The 19,379-nt window shown below is 41.7% G+C and overlaps 1 protein-coding gene across 8 annotated transcripts in view; it reads left to right on the top strand.

The window, feature by feature from the left end:
• The window catches only part of DCUN1D4 (defective in cullin neddylation 1 domain containing 4), a 69,159-nt gene that overhangs the window by 19,403 nt on the left and 30,377 nt on the right, over positions 1–19,379 (top strand). For 7 of the 8 annotated variants that reach the window (XR_006791829.3, XM_045881173.3, XM_045881174.3 and 4 more), the window contains 2 exons: positions 9,815–9,929; positions 12,711–12,802. The exons of the other annotated variant lie outside the window; for it this stretch is intronic. Coding sequence is in view for 6 of the 7 variants with exons in the window: in XM_045881173.3 (XP_045737129.1) it covers positions 9,815–9,929; positions 12,711–12,802 (207 nt within the window). In the remaining variant the exon portion in view is untranslated. The remainder of the gene's footprint in view (positions 1–9,814; positions 9,930–12,710; positions 12,803–19,379) is intronic. 8 annotated transcript variants of the gene reach the window in all.

A 19,379-nucleotide genomic window follows, 5' to 3' on the forward strand; every position in this document is an offset into this window, starting at 1 on the left:
CTAAAAACTTACTACAGTAATGCAGTTTGAAAAGTACTCCACAAATGCTTGTTGAGATGAAAAATAATTTGATAGATGGGTGGGGTGTTAGATGTATGTGTTGTATAGGTCTTGAGGATTTATGAATTGGAAAATTGAAACAATTATTATAAACAGTTCTCTAGTCCTGTGGTTCTTAAACTTTAGCTAGCTTGTAATCCTCTAGGGAGGGCTTGTTAAAACAGATTGCTAGTCGGGTGCCTGGGTGGCTCAGATGGTTAAGCGTCTGCCTTCGGCTCAGGTCATGATCCCAGGGTCCTGGGATCGAGTCCCACGTTGGGCTTTCCGCTCAGCGGGGAGCCTGCTTCTCCCTCTGCCTCTCTCTCTCTCTCTGTCTCTTATGAATAAATAAATAAAATCTTTAAAAAAAAAAACAAAACAGATTGCTAGTCTCCACCCCCAGAGTTTCTGATTCTGTAGACTTGGGCTGGGGCCCCAGAGTTTGCATTTCTAACAAGCTCTCAGATGATGCTGATGCAGCTGGTCAGGCGATCACACTTTGAGAACCACTTCTCTAAACTGTTGATAATCCCAAAGTTCAGAAACTTTTACTTGATCTGTGGTTACGTCTCCCAGCAAAAATTATTAAAATATAAAGTTTTTGAAAATTACCACAGTAATATGGGAACACATGCTTGTTGGTGAATTTTGAATAGCACAAAAGTGAATGGAGTAAAAAGTGACAGTCCTCCTTCTTCGTCTCCCAATCCAGCTTTCCCCCAGTACACTGTTTAATGTTTATTCTTTCAGACATTTTTATGCATGCATATACTTTTATAGTACTTTTAAAAATTTAGCATCTGTAAGATCATAATATACATATTATACAGCATCTTTCTTTTTTTCATTGAATGGTATATCTTGGAGGTTTGGGGATTTAGAACTCTCCCACCTTCTCCAGATTGGTTCAGAATCAATTGAAAATTAGACACAAGATGGAGATTGAAGTAACAGTTTGTTGGAAAACACAGCTTGGATGTATAGATAGAATGCAGAGGCTTTTCTGTATTTCATCTGAATTAGCCTGATGTGCAGTTGCCACCACAACTAGATAAGCACAGGCCAGCACACCTGCTGTCCCCCCTCCAACCCACCCGTTATGACAGTGGAGGAGTCTGAGCTTCTGCTGGTAGGCCAATCTGAAAGGGAGGTCAGGAGGGGCTGGGCCCTTCTCAGCTCTTTCTCCCTGGACCACTAATTAGATCAGACACTCCTCCTTCCAGGACAAGGAGTGAGAGAAGTGGCGGGGAGGGGGGCAGGCAGAGTCTGTGCCAGGAGTGTTCTAGAAGGCGAGGCCACAGAGGCTCCCTTCCCCTGATCTTTCTGTGTCAGAAAATCAACTCAAGGGCAATCAAAAGCAATTTGCTTAATACAGTTTGAAAACAATGTATGCACATGGTTTTAAAAGAAATGTAGAAAATAAAAAATGAAAGTTTCTGTTCCGTTTTATTACCCCCAGCTTTCATCCCCCACTACTAGTACTCCACATTTGACTCTCCAGAGGTAACTCTTATATCCTTATGTTTGTTTCCTTAATGATGATGATATTCCCCCCCCAAACAGTATATATTTGTATGTGCCTCTTGTGTTTGTCACTCAGCATATCTTGATCTTTTTATAGTAGCACATTTATAAAGTATCTGCTTTATATTTTTTGTCTCTGCATTTTTAAAGTTCATGGATATATCATAACGTCCTTCTGCAGTCTCCTGTTGATATACATTTAAGTCTGTTTGACTCGGCTGCTACCAGTAATGCTGAAATAAAATTTGCAGGGCCAGTTTTAATAGAAGTAAAGCACATTTCTCTCCAATTCTGAACCAATATGTTGGTGGGCTCTGAGGATTTTTTAAACTTAAGAGTTAGTGTAATTTTGATTTAAAACTGAATTTTGTGTTGGTACAGCCTTGAGGTTGTCTCTTCTTTAGCTGAGGTAATAAAACCTCTGAGTTCTGAATCTTGTACATTATGTAGTTAACTTTGAACTTTAGATTTAAATGAATATTGTTACTATAGTAATTTTATGTCTAAATGTTTAACCTGAATGTGGCAATTTAATAACTGGAAGCTATAATTAAGAAAATGAAAGTGGAAAATGTATTTGGCCCCATGCCTCCTCTCTCACCCTTGGGGACAGTGGATATGTGTGATGTTTGGTATGTAACGTGCTGGTGCAATGCCTGCTACCTCATACATGCCCGTCAGTGTCAATTAGCATTAGTAATTTCTTAGAACAGTCCATTTCATTAACATTTCCCCATTTGGTTGTAGCATCACTTGTGATTACCATACCTGACGGAGTAGGCTTTAAAAATTAAACAAAGGGGCGCCTGAGTGGCTCAGTCGGTTAAGCATCTGCCTTCAGCTCAGGTCATGATCCCAGGGTCCTGGGATCAAGCCCCACATCGGGCTCCTGGCTCAGTGAGGAGCCTGCTTCTCCCTCTCCCTCTGCCTCTCTCCCTGCTCATGCTCTCTCTCTGTATCTGTATCTCTGTGTCTCAAATGAATAAATAAAATCTTTAAAAAAAAAAAATTAAACAACATAAAATCTGTTATGTTTGGAAATCTGAGAACGTTAATCACCATAATGCTGCTTTGAATCTTTTGAAGGCCAACGGTAGTCTCAGCAACATCTGTAAGAAACTGTATATGGAAGAGCCAAACCTAAGTGCAAGAGAGGCTGCTGTGTCCCTTTTCTTTGGTGCTTTCAGTCTTCCTCCCACCAAGAAAAGAAAAAAGAGAGAGACAGAGAGAGTTAATCTCAGACCAGTAGCCCCAAATCCAAATTATAGGGAATGAATAAAAAAAAGCCAAATGGAGAGGACAAAAAACAATGAGTAAGAAAAAAGATGATAGATGTCAGAAGTCAGTATTTAGAAAGGAACGGAAAAATTTTTTTGTCTTAAATAGTAGGATAAAAATCTCACATTTAGACACTAATAGTTTCACTCAAACAAGCAAGTAGTTCAATGATCTGTTCAAGGAAATGAAAGAAAATATTAGGTACTGGAAAGGTGTTTTGAAATGTGATCTGTTTATCAACCCAAAATCACTGTCTTTGTGACATTGTTCAGTGAATAGTGAGGTGAAACAGCTATATAAAAAGTACTGAAGTGGCAGAATGAACCATGTAAAATGTTAAGTGAAACAAGGGTATGATACAACAAACTCTGTAAAATGAAAAATTAGACAGTGAGATTTTTGTATTAGAACATGCACTTACACTAAGTTAGGAAAAGTCAGACAAATTCTCTAATTTTATGGACCTCTTGAGGCCCCAAAACAAAAAGATTAAAAAAGAAAAGGCAGTGGAGCATCTTAGATACATAGATACTGTTTATTAAGAATAACAGGTTTAGTGGGCGCGTGGGTGGCTCAGTTAGTTAAGCGACTGCCTTCGGCTCAGGTCATGATCCTGGAGTCCCTGGATCGAGTCCCGCATCGGGCTCCCTGCTAGGCAGGGAGTCTGCTTTGCCCTCTGACCCTATCCCCTCTCATGTGTTCTCTCTCATTCTCTCTCTCTCAAATAAAAAAAAAAGGAAAAAAAAAGAATAAAAAAAGAATAACAGGTTTAGTTAAATTATCATCAAGCAACAAGCTGGATAGTCATTAAAGGGCCTTTGGTCTGATCCAGGTGAACTCGAGGTGCTCTTTGAAATAGATTTTGTGGGACCAAATATTAAAATAAATCAGCTGAAAGATGTTGGCAGTATTTCTAATTGTTTAATGTGGGAAGATTTCATTGACTACCTGATATATTTGAAAATATAGGCAGTGAATAGAATATTTCATTTGTTCTCTTTAGCATCTTAGATCACTTTAGATCCACTTTGGTGATCTGAAGTTCTTTTAACACTAAATCAAAAAGAAATGAACCTGAACTCAAGTCATAACTCTTGGGTAAAAAACTATAAGCAATTTTTATTGCCTTCCTAAGGAACACACACACACACACACACACACACACACACACACACCCCAGCATCAGGGTAGATTTCAGACTGATTGATTTCAGACTGATTGTCTATCTACTGTAGAGATATTGAGACTGAACACCAGAACATCAAGATAATATTAAGGAGTGTGAGTTACAATTTGGGATTGCTAGTTGGGATTCTTCTTCTCTTCCCTTTATTATTATTATCAAAAGGCTTTTCTTTTTTCATATGTATCTGCCAAATATTTCTCATGATGTAAGATGAATCTTTAAAATCTTTTTCATCACTGCTTTTTCTTGGGTGATTGGCAAAGAATGAAAACTTGCAGCTCTCTGATCATTTCAAATGAATTTGGGGTTTCCTAAAGTTGATCTATTGGAAGTTGCTTTTCTTTTTTACCTAATTATTGATCTGGGAACTTTCTGGTGCTCAACTTTATCGGCCAGTTTTCTCATCTGTAGAATTGGGACGGTAATAATACCTCTCAGATTTGTGAGGATAACTTTGGAAGTGCTTCAGCATTATTCTTTAAACTATCAGCCTTAACATTTTGCCTTGATCTGTAATGTCAGATTGATTGTACTTAAGTAGATACTTTTACGGGGTTAAAATAGTCCATTCTTTGAAGTAGATGACATTTCATAACATTTTCATAAGTTGTTTTTTAGTTTAAAGATAAAGTTTAGTTGAAGTAGATTAATTGATATAAATTCTGAGTCAGTAAAGCCTAAATTTAATGATACAAATAAATACAAATTTGTAAAACATTCATTTAAATGAATATAATTTTTATTATAAAAAGACATCACGGAGTTATTTTAAGAAGCAAACAGTATCGAATATTTTTGTTTAAAAAAATCCTACTTGCCAGGAGACTTAAAAGTCGAGTGCTTATTTTACTGACAAACAGGAAAAAAAATCTGAAATGATATACTATGTATTCATTGGTATTTTAAATATCTGGAAAGGTACTAAGGAAATGTACTGACTTTTTAAGTAGAATTTGATTTACACATGTTTTAGGAACACACTTATTTCACAAATATTTATTGAGAGTGTTCTGTAGGATTCTCAGTAATGTATGTATCTTCTTCTTATTGTACTAAGATGCTCTATTAGTTGCTGTGTATGCACAGGTGAACCAAGTGGGGCCCTGCAAACCAATGTGCACTTTTGCATGTGCACTTAAAAAACGCTAGTTGTTGCTCTTGCTCAGGTAGGATCCCTGGAGCTATGTTTGGGGAGAAGGGGAGCGGGTTTGGGGCACATAAGCCTTGAGTTGTGTGCTCTCTGTGTATTTTGCTGATTTGGTTCATGTTGGCAAAGTATTATAAGTAACCTTGTTTTCCTCAGTATTAAAAAATTGCTTTTCACGTAGCCTGAAACTTTTCACTGTCATTATGGGTTCTAGGGTTCTACCTCTGGAGCTGTACTGTGTAGTCCTTTGTATCTTCACTGGGGGCTGAGTTTGACACATCTTTCCTCTGAGGCGGGATGAAAGGGTCAGTAAGCTAGTGAGTGCCTGAACTCCAGTGGGCACCGGGAAGGTGAACAGACACCATTTCTTTGTGAAAGATGGCCCCATCATAGCCACTTGCTTATGCTGACCATCAGAGTAGAGAGATCTAAGCAAAAGCCATCTTTTAACTAGAAGATACAAATTTTATTTTTATTTATTTATTTTTAAAGATTTTATTTATTTATTTGACAGAGAGAGACACAGCAAAAGAGGGAACAGAAGCAGGGGGAGTGGGAGAGGGAGAAGGAGAAGCAGGCTTCCCGCTGGGCAGGGAGCCCGATGCGGGGCTCGATCCCAGGACCCTGGGATCATGACCTGAGCCGAAGGCAGACGCTTAATGACTGAGCCACCCAGGTGCCCCTAGAAGATAAAAATTTTAAATAAATAAAAGAATAAAATGCCAAATTGGGGCTCAAATAATGAGTGCATTTTACACAAACACAAGAAAAAGTGATTTGTGAAACTTTTCACAGAAAACATTCGTCAATAAGGAAGAAAATAAGAGAAAGTTGAAAAAGTTAACTTAGGATGTTTGTACGTTTACCAAAACTGTGATACTCTTGATAACTAGGACTCGGTGAAAGCTAGACATTATACCAGTTTGTCTATGAGGAAGCAGATAGGAGAGGAGCTAGTGGATTAACCTATATTGGTGAAGACATTATTTTAAATAGTGTGCATTGTGCCATGGGCTGAGGCACTAAAGTGCATTTTCTCCCGTGTTCTGCAGACACTAGTGTAAGGGGGAGGTTATTGTCACGTGAGATGCTCAGAACCAAGCCATGACAGTACTGAAAGGAAATGACTTTTTTTTGTTTGTTTAAGAGAGAGAGGGAGAGCGAGCAGGGTAGAAAGGGGCAGGGAGGGGCACGGGGAGAGTGAGAGAGAGAATCTTCAACAGGCTCCATGCCCAGCGCGGGAGCCCAATGCGGGGCTCGATCTCACGACCTTGAGGTCGTGATCTGAACTGAAATCAAGAGTCTGATGCTTAACCAACTGTGTCATCCAGGTGCCCCGACTTTTCTTTATACATAGACATCCAAGGAGGGGAAAGTGAGCTTTGACGTTTAAGACAGACCACTCTTTCTTCCTTCCTTCCTTTCTTTTTTTTAAATTAAAGTATAGTTGACATACAATGTTGTATTAGTTTCAGGTGTACAACATACTGATTTGACAATTCTGTACATTACACGGTGCTCACCAGGATAAGTGTAGTTACCATCTCTCTCCATACAAACTTATTACAATATTATCAACTGTATTCTCTATGTTGTACTTTGCATCCCTGTGTCTTATTTATAAGTGGAAGTTTGTACCTCTTAATCTCATCACCTGTATAGCCCATCCCCCTGGCCGACCTCCCCTCTGGCAGCCACCAGTTTGTTCTTTGTATTTATGAGTCTGTTTGTTTGTTTTTTCATTTGTTTTTTAGATTCTACATAAGTGAAATCATATGGTATTTGTCTTTTTCTGAAATACTCTCTAGGTCTTCCATGTTGTTGCAAATGGCAAGACTTCATTATTTTTTTATGGCTGAATAATATTCCATTGTGTATATCTATCTATCTGTCTATCTGTCTATCTATCTATCTATCTATCTATCTATCTATCTATCTATCTATCTCACATCTTCTTTATCCAGTCATCTATCGATGACTTAAGTTCTTTCCATATCTGGGCCGTTGTAAATAATGCTGCAACAAACATAGGACTCCATATATTCTTTTCAAGTTATGGGTTTTTTTTTCCCCTTGGGTAAAGACCTAGCGGTGGAATTGCTGGATCACAGGGTATTTCTATTTTCAATTTTTTCAGGGCCTCCATATTGTTTTCCAGAGCGGCTGCCCTGGCTTGCCTTCACCAGCGGTGCACAAGGGTTCCCTTAGCTCCATCACCTCGCCACCACTTGCTATTTTTTGGACACACCGTTATTTCTGAGCAGTGTGGCAGGCTTTCCAGATTGGCAGGACAGACTTTTACATTCTGCAACCCCCACCACAAAGCATTCATGGACAAGAATAAATCTTTTTTTTTTTTTTTCTTCAGAAGCTTGGGTCACTGTGAAGCTCTTTGGCCCTTTTTGTGTGCTTTAGTGTTGTTTATAAACAGGACCATTTTATAGGGAAGATGGGGGGTGTGTGGTGGTGGGCAGCACTTTCTCCACCTTTCCCTTCCAGTTACTGCTGCTGTTGTGGGGGAGAGAGATACGGTGTGCCTTGTGTCTCCGAAAAACTCTCTGCTTCCATCCTTGGAAGGACAGGATCTGGTAGGGACCTGGAGAAGGGTGGCCGAGGGTTGTCTTTTTAGCCCTGTTTGGGGTCTGCTTCTGTGCTAGAGGAGGAGACAGGATCCTCGAGCTCATGCATCATTCAGTACCTGGCACTGGGCAGCCGCCTCAGAGCAGGTTTCTAGAAAGAGCTGTCCACCTGCACTGTGTTGGCTCCCTCACCCACATCCCTCTGCAGCCCGTTGCAGCCTGGCCTCCACCCTCGCCGCCCCACTGCTGTGGGCCTTCCTTGCTCAGTCTGGTGGGTGCCTTCGCTCCTTCCCTGAGCTGACCTCGGGGTGCACTTGACCACACCTCCAAATGCTCTCTTCTCCTTTGGCTTGTAGGACATGACACTCTCCTAGTTTTTCTCCCTGCCCAGGTCTTTCTCAGCCCTTTACACATCCACCCTCGCTGGGGCTGTGTCCTGAGTTCTCTGCTTCTCAGTCTCTGCCTGGATGACCTCAGAGAGGCGACAGTAAATAGTGGCTGAGCGCTGGGGCTCTGCTGCCGAGCTGCTTGGCTTCCATCATCCACTTCACCTACTGCTTTCTGACTGTTACTTAATCTCTCTTCTTCAGTTTCTTCATCTGTAAAAATGGGGATGCTAGCAATACCTACATCGCAGGGTCACTGGGAGCACTCAGGGAGTGCTGAGGTCCAGCCTGAGCACTGTCTGCATACCTCCATTCCAGCAGTTAGAACGTGTTTCTATTTATATCCCCAGCATCTATCTACACACAGTGCTTGGCACCTAAGCACTTATCGAGTAGACGTTTTTCTTCATAAAAATCCTGAGAGGGAGGTATCACAGTTCTTACTCTTTAAAAGATGAACCAGAATAGGTCAGCAATTGACCAAGCCACATAGTTAGGTGAAGAGCTAAAACTTATTCGTTGAATGCAGATCATTCAGACACCAGCACCCTTAAGCTCTCTCTTGTCCTCTGACTCAGTGAGAGCCCAGGGCCTTCTACCAAGGGACTAGTGGAAGGAGGAGAGACATAGGGGTCCAGAATTCACCCCTAAACACTTTTGGGACCTTGGAAAATCACTTGGATGTCCGAGCTTTGGTTTTTCCCATCTGTCAAGCAGAGATAACGATCTCTGCCCTGCCTGACATTCGGGGTTATTGCGGGACCCAAATGGCATATCTGGTAACACCTGTGCCAGGATGGACACATTTTAATTATCTTATAATTGTTTTGTAATTTATAATGGTTTTAGATAGTCTGAAGCAAGACTGTCTGGGTCTGAATTCCAGTTTTGCCACTTAACCTAACCTCTCCCTGCCCCCATTCTCTCAGTGGCATAGGCAGTAATGAGGCTTCTCTTTTCATAAGGCAGGTAGGAGGTGGACAAGTGAAGGCATCATGTAAGTGTTAATAACAGGAACTGGCTCACAGTGAGGTCCCTGTACGTGTTCCGTGTTGGGATCGTCTGTTAGTATATTTTAATATCTTTTACCAAATGAAGGTTTGCTTCTGAAAATCCTGACCAAAAGTGGCAGAAACACACTGAAAATGATTATGGAAATTTTGCTCAAGATCCTGTCAGGCTTCTGTCCAAAAAAATCTAAATCCTGTTTTTCTAAGATCAGATACCCCTTGAAGCTTAAGAATATTGGGACTGATGTGCTTGTTTGTGTTTTAAATTCAAGGTTACTGGTTGATCTGGCCTTGCCTAATGAAATACACAAATGAGATAGCAGTGCAGTTCCTTTTGAAGGAACACTGACATATAAAAGAGACTGAAGCTTTGATGATTTATGTTGGAAATCACGATGGAAATCGTGATAACTTCAGTTTCTAGTGTGCTTTTGGGGGTGGGGGACATTAACTTATTTGTGTCATTGCAAGGTTTATTTCTTGACTACAACATTTTCCTAAAGAGGAACTAATAACCTTTTTTTCCACCTTACAACATTTACAGATAACATCTAAACCCTTTACGGTATAAGCCACGACTGTTCTCAATTTGGCGGGTGGCTTTCTCTGGGAATGTTAGGATGTGGCTAAACGTGCTGTTGTACCCTGTGACTCTTTGTCCCCAGGAAGCCTGCGGTCTTGCAGCTCTTCAGACTGCTTTAGTAAAGTGATGCCGCCGAGGAAAAAGAGGAGACCTGCCTCCGGAGATGACTTATCCGCCAAGAAAAGTAGACACGATGGGTATGTCGCAGAGACAGTAGATCAAACTCAATGACGTACATCAAAGAGGCACACTTTCAAAGTGTAATTATCTTGTGATACTTATGTGGGTTTATAAAACAAAGCCAGATTAGGTAAGTCGAGTTCTTAGAAATTGAAGTTTTGTCTTAGTTGACTTTTTGTCTTAGTGGATCTTAATTGATCCACCAAAACTGGTGTAGAGTTTCTTCCTTTTAAGGGCTTGCCGTCTCTGCCCGTTGAGGACCACAGGATTGGTATGTATCTGTCCTCTAAGGGGTCTCACTCACCAAACACAACCACAGGAATCCGCAGTTGCTTTCGCAGGGGCCCTGGGCTGAATGGCCGGGGGGTGCTGTGGGGCCTGGACGCTCTGAGCCTGCCTGGAGTGGTGGCCGAGCAGAGGTTGAGTCTCAGATGAGTGAGGATTTGTTAGAAGTCGTGAAAAAGAAGACTCTGCACACTTCTCTTTCAGACAAGTGAACTGCTTAATTTAAGGGTAACTCAAAAAGTCGTGAGGCTTATTTATTTTAGGCATCTTTAATTCTTTCACCTCGATTTTCATGAGTCTTTTTTGCTTTGCTGTTTTTGTTTTTTAACAACAAACAAACATCATAATTTCATTCTTTTCTGCCTTTTTTCCATTTTCCTCCATTCTGGCTCTGTAGGTTACTTCACTCATGGGCCTGAATATTCACATCTATAAATCAAGGGGATTAGATGAGCTGTTTCTGTTTTTTCCTTGCCGTGATACTTTATATGCTCCAACTCGGTTGGAAGGATAGAGAGATGGACTCTGAAAATGTGAAAATGCTATCACTCTTCCTATACCAAATGAGCAGAAAATGTGATCTATGAGAAGATAGCAGTGACTGAGAAGACAATCACCAGCAATGTTTAGACCAGTGATTTTCAGCTTTGGGAAGCCAGGTCACTTGGTCACTTCTTTGGTGGTGTCACTGTTCTTGTCATTGGAACTGTTAAATGCTAATAATCACATAGCAGTTTGTGACTATATATGGAGCACTTGCTACTTCTCACCACAGTCTGGGATAACTCCAAATGAGAAAGCTGTGTTAAAACTGGTGGCTGCGTTGCAGGAGGGGGTGAGGTCCTCTTACCGATAGCATTTCATTGGCCACCCAAGGGATAGGGGTCTATAGCTTTAGCTGAGTTTCATTCTTGTTTTTTTTTAATAAACAACTTCACTTACATACCACAGCTTTCATCCACGTTAAGCGTACAATTCAGTGATTTTTACTAAGTATTAAGAGTTACACAACCGTCACTACAAACCAGTTTTAGAAGACCTCTACCACCCCAATGAGATCCCTGATGCCCATTCACGGTCCGCTCCCCTGTTCCCACCCCCAGACCCCTGCAACCCCCCATCCAGCTTCCATCTACAGATTGGCCTTTTCTGGGCATTTCATGTGAGTGGTGTTTTTGTGTCAAGCTTCTTTCACTTAGCATGATGTTTATGAGGTTCATCCATGTAATAGCATGTATTGGTATCTTTTTTAATTTACTGAATGGTATGCAATTGTCCTTTTTTATGTAGAGCACTTTGAGGCACTTCATTACAGCGTCCTGTGTAGGTCTCCATGTTATTGACCAGACTGTGAGCTGAGAATGTCTCGGCCCAGGATTGGAAGCTATATGTTTGAACCCTTGGCCATTCCCACCTTTGTTTCTGGGTAGTGTGGCTACCTCTTATAGAAGAAATACAAAACTGGTGGGGTTGTTTGTAGTTTCGGTATCTTAATACCCTATAGCCATGCTCGGTATTAAAACCCAGAATCTCTAATCAGCCGTATATACAGTTATTCTGGTGAATAGGTCATGAATAAATACTTATTAAAATCTAATTATGTATGATCTTTGTAATATTTAATATAGAAATTAAAACTGTATTCATAAGTGTTTACATATATATATATATATGCATACACACACCTGTTTAGGCAATTTATGTATAAATGAGGGAAAGAAAAAGTATTTACTCATAATTTTTCTATTGAAATGACTACTTTAAAGATCCTGCCTTCTCTCCCCTCCCCAGATAGGGAACATCTTAGTTCTTAGCTCCCCCGGTCATCATAAAATACAGAATTCCTGCAGAGTCACACTGTTGCAGGAGGAGACTGCCGTGCTTCCTGACTCAGTTGTGCAGCTTATGCTGGGTGTTGCCACACCAGCGGGGCACGACAGGAGAGGGCCAGAAGCCAGGCTCCTCTACTTCTCTCTCCTGAGGCTTTTTTCCCTGGACGCTTGGACATAATTTGATGTTTCTTTTTATTTGCTTAATGTTCCCTTGATGTGTCCAATACTGACAGGTTCTTCCTTAGACTGTGTTCTGTGCCCACCCTGACTTGTAAGACATGAAAGACAGGAGAACTTAATGCAGGACGGGAGTGAGTTCTAGGGTCTTTGCTGGAAGGAAACACCTTAGCCATTTCTGGCTGTGTCTCACTGTATCACTCTGTAGTTCGTTCTGGCTAGTGAGGTAGAGGGGGGTATATTAAATCAGTCCTTACTGATTACTTGTTAATGAGAGCAAAACGTGTATCAGGTATTTACCATTTAATTCTGTTTTGGGTCTGACTGTGTTTAAAACTAGTTATAAAAGCTGAAGCTTCCAAATGCAGGAAGTAAAATGTTTAGAATATACTGGAAATACTGATTGAATAGATGTCTGGTTTGGGTAAAAGAAGAAAAACTGTCTGCTACTTAACAGAAACTCCGCATCTTTAAATAATTTCAGACTCCTTTTTCAATTTCTAGCATGTATAGGAAATATGATTCAACCAGAATAAAGACTGAAGAAGAAGCCTTTTCAAGTAAGAGATGCTTAGAGTGGTTCTACGAATATGCAGGTAGGTCCTCATTTAGATGATCTGAGACTGTCCCTTATGAAAATAAGGACTACCTTAGGGAAGATTAAAGAATTTTAAAATGTGTACTTTTCTAATGTGGTTTGTGTGCCGTCTCTCCCCGTTTGAGGGAGGGAACATAGTTGAAACAAATCACCAAATGTCCTATTTATAGCCAGCAGCTAAGCCAAAGAATTCAGAACACTAGAAGGGAACTGAAAAGATGAATGCACTTGGGAGAAATACTCAGGATTGCTAGGAAACCTTTTTAGAATGCTGGTAGTGGGTGACTCTTTGGATTGGACATCAAAGTTAAAATAAGCTTTGCTGCTTTGCACCCTTATGTGCAATGGAATTTCTTATATTGTCTATTCTGAAAGATGATTTGGCAGAAAATGTTTGTTTTGTCATTTAAAATGTCTTAAATTCAGTCCTAGTTTTGCAGCTTACAATAGCTGGTTGGATAATATCAGACTGAAATCCAGTGTTGTCTGTCACTGGCTGTGTGCGGTATAAAAAGAAAAGGAGTGTTTCCAGACAAGTTTGAGCTGAAGGCTCTTCTACCCCTCTTCTTTGCCGTGTTTCTGGCGCTCTCATAGCCTTTCCATTTGATGATTTTGGCCATTTTCAAACCGATTTTCCTGTCCTCTGTCTCTGCTCCCAACTAGGTTTCATGGGCCTCCTGTGGTCTTATTTAAAAAACAAAACAAAAGCAAAAAACAGATCAGACCAAGTCATTTCCTAACACTCCGCTCCAGGCTAGCCTCCTGCTGAAAGAACTCCCTGCTCCCTCCAGGTTGAAGGAGAACTGACTAGCTCACCGCCGCTGTCCCTCCACCTGGAGTGTTTTCTCACCGCTTTGCTATCAGATGATTCTTGCTATACATCTTCGAGGCCCCTTCATTAGCTTAACAACCTGCTTTGTACTCACACAGGACATTTTCCTACCTGGCTCGCATGTCCTTTTATTATTAGGTGTCCAAGCGGGGGTTCCTCCTGTGGTCTGATCTTTCCGTTCCCTTCCCCTTCCCCCGCCCCCCAACCCATCCCCTACCTCACCCTATTCGTTTTCTGATAAGAGCCTTGCCCTTTTGGCCACGGGAGTTGTTCCAAGGGCTGGCAGGTAACTCAGGCCAGGCCCATCAGATAAAATTCCCCTGGGATTTTCAGATTGCAGCTAAGAGAAGAGCATCTTTCTCTTCCGGTGGTAGACTTGAAAGGACATGATCCTGATTCCTGTAGGTCTTCGGATTTTCGTGAGCTACTCCAATATCTTTCTAGTGAATTAATTCTCCTTCATTACTTGAACTAGTTTGAGCTGGATGTTGTTTGCAGGACAGGGACCTTAGTACAAATACTTACACAGGGGTGCCTGGGTGGCTCAGTCATTAAGCATCTGCCTTAGGCTTAGGTCATGATCCCAGGGTTCTGGGATTGAGTCCTGCATCGGGCTCCCTGCTCAGCAGGAAGCCTGCTTCTCCCTGTCCCACTCCCCCTGCTTGTGTTCCCTCTCTTGCTGTCCCTCTCTCTGTGTAAAATAAATAAATAAAACTTAAAAAAAAAAAAAACAAATACATAGTATCAGAATGTATGTGTTTCCATGTTATATCACGAGAAAATGAATCTCTTGAAGACATTTTGTATTCCTAGGAAAAGTGGTTGACACTTTGCCAGGTGCTTGATACATGGGTGCTGAATGAATGGTTTTCTCATATTTGTATCACTTTGTGAAGGTTTTTTGCTTTCTTATCTTGGTTCACATTGATTTTCATGAAGTGGGTTATGAAAAGGAAGTTTTAAGCAGACAAAAAGTACACTTAATTCTACCATCAGAGCACAGCTATTTTGATTCGCGTGTGTGTGTGTGTCTTCCTTTATAAGCAGACATCATTTTTCCCTGGTATGGCCACATTTCTGTGTCCTTTAAAAAGAGAGCAGGCTACAGTTTTCCATCTTGTTTGCTTTTCTCTGGCTCAGGAAGGTGACATTTGGGATAAAGATTAAGCCACATTCTTTAGGTTCCTTGAGATCCCTGCCAGGTGGTTCCTTGCAGATCATCCCTACAAAAAGTTTTTGTGGGTTTGGCTATCCCTGTTTTTACCCCCACCCCCATTTTTTTCTTTTTCTGTGTTAGTAAGGAAAATGGCTTGAAATTGGGAATAATTAGGAGCTCCAGCTGATACCTGCTTTCACTTCTAATAGCCCAAACACATGAATAAAAGCTGTAGATCATTACTGAAGAAAAGCAAATGGTGAGATGACTCTGGGCGACTGTCAGGTTGTGCTGTGGGATGAGTCTGCCGGGGCAGGCTGTGAGGCCGGGGCGCTAGCTAGCGAGAGGAAGGCTTTACCCCCCATGGTGAAACTCATTAAGCAGATGCTTAATGAGTTCTGTTTCCTTAGGAAAGAGCTAGCTGGCCTGGGCTGATTCCCTGCACTTTAATCCAAGGTGGGTGGAGGGGCGGGTGGAGGATGGGAGGGCCCTGGTGGTGCGCTTGTCTCACATGGGTGCCCCTTCCCTTCTTTCCAGAGTTCTCCGTTCCACTCCTTACCCTGCCCTCCACTGCCCGTGGCTCCTGCAGCCTGAGCCCTGCTCCTCCCCGCTTCTCCTGGGCCAGTTAGCGCCAGCACTCCTTTACACATTCTAAGGTGCAGCCTCTCCCCTTTTCAAATCCCGATCACCTCCATTTCTGGTTCTCAGAGATTGAATAAGTGAAACCTGCTCCACCGGGGGCTCTTCCTCCGGGTCTCTGTGGCTAGGAGGTTTGCTCCCTTTTGTACTTTGGTATTTGAGTTCTTGGTGACTTGAGAAAGGAAGGTGGGGGAGTGTTGTTTAGACCTACATCTGAAACTGGAGTCCCATTTCTTTTCATTAGGATGAAAATAACCAGTTTTACAGAAGCAATTTACCTAATAACTTCCACTTTCTGAAGTCTATCTAAGAATAAGGAATTAAGCCAAACACGTGCCAACGTTGATGTCAGAGTTACAGGGAAACTCACATAGATGTAGATCATAGAAGTTCTCCCAAGTCCTGACTGACTGTGGGCCCTTAGTTTCTGTTTTGGATTAAGTTCTCTGACAGGATCGTGTTTTGGTTTGCCAAAATGAGATTAAGGACCAGGAGCAGATGCTAAGTGACCAAGTGGTCTGTCAGCAAGGGAGCCGAGGCTAAGGATGGCACAGGGGACAGTGTGGCCTCGTTTGCCTCAGGGATGCAACATGGTGGCCTTATGGAAGCTTTCCCTTGAGGGCCCGGGGCCATGACGAAAAATGTATTTATGAGGGGCCCCTGCTTAAGGTGGCGGGGAAAGTGGGAGGACTACTTTTTTTTAGATGATTGTCAGTATATCTGCTTTCCAAATGTATCTCCACCAGCTTGTTAGCAGAGCATTCCACAGCTTAGGATTTTAGATACAACTTTTTAAAATCTTCTCCTTCGTGCTTCACTTCTGACCCACTTTGTGTTGGCCAGTTACATATTCAGAATTAAGAATTCGCAGTTCTTAATGTTAGAATTAAGATGGCTAAATTCTACGAGTGAATTGATCAATCTAGTGTAAATACAATCTTAACGCCAACGAACAATGTGATTACAGCTAAATTTAAATGTGTGCACGAGAAAGATCATGGCGAAAAGAGAAAAGTTGTTTTAAATAGCAGAATTATGGGTATCTTCTAAATAATGTTGATTAACAAGCTACATTTTACTATTTTTAGGATAGAATACTACTTTTGGCAGTCATGCCACTGTAAGTCATAGGGTTAAAAACGTGCTCTTTAAATACAGCAGATGCAAATGTGAATCGCTAGCATGACAATGGCACTGCGTGGCATCAGGAAGAAAGGGAAGACCCTGGAGAACTTACCGTGACTGCTGCATGGTGTACCTCAGCAAACCTCCTTTGAGGGCTTGCTGGGTACCAGGCTCTAGGGTGCACTCAGCTCATTTTCCAGTGTGGTCAGCAGACAGACCGAGAAGCATCGTCTTTGGGATGAATGCTGGCAGAGAGCAGCGTCGGTGGCCAGGCTGGAGGGACGGACATTCCGGGGTGGGGCGGGGGGCAGGTCAGCTGACACACCAAGGCCCCGTGCACAGGCCCGGGGAAGTCGGGCGCCTTGCAAGGCTCAAGGATAGGTTACAGCAGAAGAGCTTTTTTTAAATCAGGAGGAATGGAAACCAAAGACAGAAATTTTAAAATAATTATAAAGTAACTTTTTCTTTCACATCTGCAGCCATCTCCCAAGGGGTCCTCTCAGTAGATACCAAAAAAAAAGGCATCTGTTCCTAAAAACAAAACCTCTTAGCAAAATAGGAATAGGTGGATATTTCCTCCTGAGGAGAATTCTTGAATCTCGTAGCCGGAATCTTTACAGTAGTAGAACCATGGAAAGAATGGTGACCCATACGTGTACTCCCGTGCTGTGGGGTAATGGAAGATGGGCCCACTAGCAGAGCGCATGTGCGGGCACTCGCCCAGGGAGACCACCAGGCACATGCAGGGGCAAAAGCGAGGTGCAGGATTTATAGGCCTAGCATGAACTCTTGTGTGTAAGCAAACTTAAAAGTGATTTCATTGTGTATTTGCACATACCTAGGTACAAGCATAAAGGTCTGAGAAGATATATGCTGGACTGGTAAGGAAAGGGTGAAAACACCCTTTTCTTTTTAGTCTGTTTTGCCCTGACCTTGTCTGTTGGAGTATTTTCCCGTGTGGATGTATTCATGTGTCATTTGTAGAATGTATACGTGACTGCGCACGTGTGGGTATGTGCACCGTCCAGGCCAAAGCTAGCAGCCTATCAGGTGGTAAAAGGCTAAATGTATTTTCATTTGAGTGAAGAATGAGATAAGGATGCTTACCCTTGTGATGCTTATTTGCCATTGCTTTGGAAATGATGAGCCAGGGCTGTTAGACAAGACATAGAAAGAATGGAGAATAAATAACTGGAAAGGAGGAGGCAAAAATGAACATTGGTTGGAGATGAAATGATCAAATTCTCCCTGGAAAGCCACAGAGAATTTCATGGACGAACAGAAACAGCAAATAAACATGTACCTATTCCATGCATGTAGAATTCTATAAATGACTTATTTTGGGAAGGTTATTTAAAGGAATATTTAATAAATGTTTGTCTCTGCGGAGTAGGGAGGGGCTGGAGGGGAAACTTGCTTTCTAATTTTTTTTCACTTTCTCTTTTAAATGAAATTTTGTATCGTGTTTATATATTAATATAGCAAAAAAAACTGGATTAAAAATGCAGTAATCTCTTATTTGGATAATAGCTTTTATTATTGTCTTAATATTTAAGTATTATATAAAGATTTCTTTAAATTTTTTTTGAAACAATAACTTTTCCCCTAATAATCAAGGTAAGAAAATTAGGAATACATAGAAAAACCTATAAAATAAAAGGAGAAAAAAGAAAATCCCAGAAAAGGGTAACATTTGAATATATGAAACAAAACATCTTATAACAAAAAGGCACATTTGTGATTAAAAGGAAAATAACAGCATGCAGAAAAAATATTTGCCGTGGCCACGTGGCAAGGGAAAGACCTAAGTTTGACTTTAGGGGAGCCAGGGCTTTGAAGCAGAGAAAGGACATAAGACTTTCCAACAAGCCCTCTAGGTGATTTTAATATTCATCTTTTGAGGACAGCCACCTTACACATTTATTGCGGTTTATTATTATTTTTTTAAGTAATCTGTACGTCCAACGTGGCACTTGGACTCACAACCACAAGATTGAGTCACGTGCTCCACCGACCGACCGTGCCTACCAGGCACCTCTGTTTATCATTTTTTTTTTCAAAGATTTTATTTATTTATTTGAGACAGAGAGAAAGAGAGAGAGCACATGAGAGGGGGGAGGGTCAGAGGGAGAAGCAGGCTCTCTGCCGAGCAGGGAGCCCGATGCGGGACTCGATCCCGGGACTCCAGGATCATGACCTGAGCCGAAGGCAGTCGCTTAACCAACTGAGCCACCCAGGCGCCCATGTTTATCATTATTTTATATTGAAATTACTCCTGGGGCGCCTGGCTGGCTTGGTCGGTTAAGCGCGCAACTCTTGATCCCGGGGTTGTGAGTTCAAGTCCCATGTTGGGTGTAGAGATTACTTTAAAAAAAAAAAAAAAGAAAAAAGGAATTATTCCCATGCCCTGTCTTCCTTCCTGGAGGGGGAGGGACCATGTTTTCTTAATCATCAGCAGCGACCACAGTGCATAGGTCCACAGTGTGTCAAGTGAATGTTCCCAGGATGAAACTGAGACCTATGAAGATGGTGGATATTCTGCAGGACTTGCTAGATCTAGAGGCTGTGCAAAGATTAGAGTGACTCCTGTATTCCGGTATTCATTCATTCATTTAATAAACTTTCTAAAAGCAACTGCTCCATGCCAGGTGGAACGCTGAGGTCCACTAGAAATACAATAGCTCTTACTTTGGAGGAATTCAGAGGGAAAGACAGAGGAGCTGGGACTTAACACAGATGTACCCCATGTGAGAAAACCACTCCTGGCATTGTGGTGGGGGGTCGCAGAGGACTGCCCCTCCCAGCCTCTGCAGGTGGGGGTGG

This window comes from Mirounga angustirostris, unplaced genomic scaffold, assembly GCF_029215605.1.
Source record: "Mirounga angustirostris isolate CCGP_5_RB_7025 unplaced genomic scaffold, mMirAng1.0.hap1 SCAF_2, whole genome shotgun sequence".
Classification (NCBI taxonomy): domain Eukaryota; kingdom Metazoa; phylum Chordata; class Mammalia; order Carnivora; family Phocidae; genus Mirounga; species Mirounga angustirostris.